This window comes from Pterocles gutturalis, unplaced genomic scaffold, assembly GCF_000699245.1.
Source record: "Pterocles gutturalis isolate BGI_N339 unplaced genomic scaffold, ASM69924v1 scaffold640, whole genome shotgun sequence".
Lineage (NCBI taxonomy): Eukaryota > Metazoa > Chordata > Aves > Pterocliformes > Pteroclidae > Pterocles > Pterocles gutturalis.
The window spans coordinates 18,999-23,525 of record NW_010145428.1 but is presented as its reverse complement, the minus strand read 5'-3'; the positions used below and the strand labels follow the sequence as shown (position 1 = coordinate 23,525).

Below are 4,527 nucleotides of genomic sequence, written 5' to 3'. Positions count from 1 at the left end.
CGGGGCTTTCGGCTCCCGACCCCCTTTTCCTTAGCGAGGGTAATAAGGAGGAACGTGCCGCAGTAAGTTCAATTAATGCTTTATTTTCAGACTTAGCCGGAGCCGTCTAGACAGCTTCCTGATTGAGAGTGGTCTGTAGGACCCGGGTAGCGTTTTGGCCACTGTTCCCGTAATGTAATTACATTTGTATGGCCTCCGAGGGAAAGGATGCAAATAAGGTTGTCCTGCACATCTGGTGGGAAACACAAAGCTCGCAGCTATTTCAGCCAGAAGCAGCTCACCAGACTTAAAATTTCTGACACAGAAGGGACAGTGGAGAAGAATAAAATATCAGTCATAAGTGGGACTCTGTTGAACTGAAAGTAAGGGGATAAGCCCTGGCCGAATTTACTGCCGAGACAATAGGGCCGGATTCTGGCACTCGGAAAGAAAACCACGGGAAGCAGGAGGAGCCCTGCCTGCAGGGATGTAAGCACTTGGCCCATTTGTGCCCTGAAGTTACCAAATCTTTCCGCCCTGCCTTTAGTTTTACTGTACTGCTACGTCTACTAGAGTTAATACTTGATTTAACGTGGGGTTTAGCTTCGCTGGAACGTTTTCAGAGTATGGTGGGATTGACTTTAACGACATTAGCATCTCTGGTAGAACAAAGTAACAAAGGCACTTTGTTATGTTTTCTTGCTTCAAAAAATGCCCAAGTGCCATAGTAAAAAGCATCACTTCAGAAGTTCACGTGTGCCGTTATTCCTGATCTCGCAGCCCCAGTTCAGCATTTGGGATGTCCCCAGTTGCTTCTGAACCATAAGGTGGTATTGAAGAAATTGTGGGAAGATGCCGAGTATGCTCTTAATAACATGGAACTTGGCTGCGCAGATTGCTTTGTAGGATTGGGCCTTCTAGGGTTCAATTTTGGTGGGAGAAGGAGCAAGTCATGGCGTGAGGTGGGGACTGTGGTGCTGGGGGAGAGGAGCCTGGAGCAGGCAGGAGGGGACATCTTCCCCAGGACCCCTGCTCTTCCCATGCTCCCTGCTGGAGGAGTCTCCTGGGGACTCGTGGGGGAGCGAAGAGCTGGGCTTGGGAGGAGCAGATGATGCTGAAATTGGTGAAATGGAAAGCCTGTGTGGGGCAGACCTGCCAGCTCTCACATTCTTGGCTGATAAAGCACTGCATTTGTCTCCATAAACCCGCGGGAGGAATGATGCCTGTGTAGCTTTTGACAGTGATGGGTTGCGGGTGTGCTGGGCCTCCTTTGCTGCAGCGCAGTGAGCTCCTCTCCCTCCTCTGACCCCTCCAGTCTGCCAAATTGCAAGCTGGGCTGGGCAGGAACCCTCCTCCCTTTTGGTTCAGTTGGCATCCTACCTTGCAAAATGGGAAAGTGGTAGTTTTGGGACAGGGACAATGCAAAAATAGCCTTGTTCCTAGTATCATGATGGGTTTTTGTCCTCCTGGGGAAGAAGCACCCGGCTTTCCCAAGCAGCACATGCCAGACTTCCACCCAACTGTTTTTTTTATGGGCACACCTTGCAGTGTGTGCAAACTGGGTTTATGTACATAGCTTGGGGTTGCAGTCACAGCTGAAGATGCAAGGTTTAGGTAGGAGCTTGACAAGCTGGATTCAGAGTAAAGTTAACCCTGCACTGAAAAGGCTCAGTCACTAAATCACTGGTGGCCCCTTGGCATGCACTGAGCCTTGCTGGATGTATCCCTCAAGCAGAGAACTTAGCTCTCCAAACTACCTCCTAGAAGCCGACGTTATTTCACACAAATTGTTGAAGATGTGGTTTTGCACGTGTACATTTGTACAGAAGCAATTCAGCAATTTTCTGCTGCCTTTGGTTCTGACTTCTGCTGGAGAATGCATGTGTGCTGGAAGAGATTTCCTGAAACTGCAATTTCGATAGAAAACATACTTCTAAAAATAAAGTTTATGGAATTCCTGGCATATTTTTCATTTGGCAATTTGCATTAATTCATAAAGGTAAATACACTTATCGTTTCAACAAGAAAAATACCTTTGATGACTCCTGCAGGCAAAATGAGTGGAATGTGATATAGATGGAAAATACTCTTATCTGCAGGAAACAACTATTGCCCCACGGATAAAATCAGTAATGCCGATTACATTGTTGTTTCAGGAGGACAAAAAATGTTTCATATGTGACTCCGAGGATCCCTTCCATGATACTCTCAATCCTGACAGTCATCGCATTGAAAACGTTGTCACCACGTTCGATCCAAATCGCCTGAAGCTCTGGTGGCAGTCAGAAAATGGTATGGGGTTTGTCTGGGAGCCGTTTCCAGGGCTGAGAGCTGCTTTCCCTCCTTTTGTTTAAGGGTACCTGCGGGTTTGCTGTTATCTCTGGCGTGGCGGTTACTGCCGTGTGAAGGATCATGCTGTTCGGGGAGGGCTGAGTAAAACTGGCTGCTTTTATGTGCCCTGGAGCGGTCCTTAATCCATAATGAAGCCTTGTCAGCCTTCCGAGAGTGCTGGAAAGAGCCTTCCCACCACTTTGCAAGAATCCTTTCCTAAAGAGAAAAGTTTCCCACACTGGCTCCAGTTCTCCCCTCGTGTTTGGGCAGTGGGAGCGGAGCAGCCTTCCAGGAGTAAATATCCCGGTGGGCGCTGCCAAGGAAGCACCGCAGGGCTTCCCCGCGCCGGGCTGCAGGAGGGGGTTGAAGGAGGAGGTTTGGGCGCAGAGCCGGGGGCCCCATCCACCCGCAGACCTGCCGCTTCCCTGCCCTCCTGCCCTGGGAGAGCAAAGCCAGGGACATCTCCTACCCTGCAAACTGCTTAGCCCCTCCGGGGCTCCCTGAATTCCTGCATCCATATGCCAAACAGTAACATGAACACCAGAAACAAGCCAGCTTGTTAAAAAAAAAATTGCGTGTTAGTTTGGTAGCTTTTTTCTTTTTTTTTTTTCTTTTTTTTTTTTTTTTCACTTTTCCTCTGCCCTTTTTACTTTTATGGTTCTGCTTTTGGCATGCCTTCATACACAAAACAAGGCATCGAGGTTTCTCAAACAGCAGTCCTACCCTGAAGCCTTAAAGCCAGCTGGACAGGACGGGACTTCTGCAAATGCATTGGCAGTAGCTGTCTTACTGTATATGAAAATAAAATGGTAATATTTGTAACGTTTCTGCTGCCAAGCAAAGAAAGGTTTTAATTAAATTCTTTTTAACCATTTAGATCAGACTAGCAAGCTGCTTGTCTCCAGCGGCTCTCTTCTAGCATTCAGAATAATTCATGTTTTTTGCAACAGGCTTGGCAGCATTCATGCAGAAAAGTTCTTAGCTCATAAGGTCACGAAAATGTCCTTCAACAATAAAAAACAAATGATTCTTTCTGTCCAATTCATGTTTTCTTCTATTCAGACATACAGCAGAAGGGACCATTGCTGCATGCTCCATATAATGTTACAGCTGGTCAAAAATTTAAGCGCTTTATTGGTTTATTATTTTCATTGCTTACCCATTCTCCTCTCTATAAATCTTGATTTATTTTTTTAAATTTCTAACTACGGTATAATTAGTATCCAGCTGTTCTGAAAGGTCTTTTCACATGACAAAATAATATTTGTAACTGTTTTTCTTCCTTTCTGTGTAGAGTCCTTGACCGTAGGTAGTCGAACAGCAGAGTTTGGAAAACCTTTTGCTTCTCACCAGTTTCCTAGCCCTCACAGTTGCAAAGCATGGCTGTGATAGCTGCTTTAGGGGTATTTCAAAACCAGGTTGGAAAGGAACTGTTTCTGCAGCTGGATGGACAGGAGAGTCCAGAGCGAGTGAAGGAACGTGGGAAACAGCCCCCACCATCCATCAGTGAGATTTGGGGTGTTAGGGCTGCAGCAACTCGTGCCTCTGTTGCTGCCAGATGGGCTGCAGTGTGTGAGGACAGCCTGGGGTCACTGTGCAGGTCTGGGCTCAGCATCCCCAGTTGTACCAGCCACTGGGTGCTTTGGTGTCAGGATCCAGCCCATAGCGGTCCCCATCCTCCCCCTACATCTAGTGATGTTAGCCGTGTCACGCAGTCTGAAATAACGGCAGTGCAGGCTCGCGCTTTGGGTGTAACATGTCTGGCGCAGATGATACACAGGAGTCCCATGGACAATGCACTCATCAGCAGGTCCTTGGTGTCACCCCCCCCACCTCAGTAATGGCATTTAATCATATCCCATTTTGACAACAGAGCCAAGTGGCACAGAAAAGAGTCTCTGCGCCACTGGAGCAAAGAGCTTTGGCAAAAATATCAGATGTAGAGGCTGACGAGTGTCCTTGTTTGCTGCCTGGTTTCTTTTCTCTGCCCCTGCAGGTTTGGAAAACGTGACTATCCAGCTGAACCTGGAGGCCGAGTTTCATTTCACTCATCTCATTATGACCTTCAAGGTAAGAAAGTTGCAGCCTTACCCTGAACCCTAAAACATGGGAAAATGAAAGGTCTCGTAGTCCTTCACATCTATTTGATATTTGGGATGTGGGCTTTGTCTGAGCCGTTTTGTCTGACTTTTTAGAGCTGCCAACCATGAACTCCTG

General features: G+C 47.4%; 1 protein-coding gene across 1 annotated transcript in view; it reads left to right on the top strand.

Moving 5' to 3' along the window:
• Positions 1-2,111: 2,111 nt before the first annotated feature.
• Positions 2,112-4,527, top strand: part of LOC104470426 (laminin subunit beta-1-like) — a gene marked incomplete at its 3' end in the record, with an annotated part of 21,058 nt that continues 18,642 nt past the window's right edge. Inside the window, exons 1-2 of the mRNA XM_010085353.1 lie at positions 2,112-2,271; positions 4,307-4,380. Coding sequence (XP_010083655.1) covers positions 2,112-2,271; positions 4,307-4,380 — 234 coding nt within the window. The remainder of the gene's footprint in view (positions 2,272-4,306; positions 4,381-4,527) is intronic.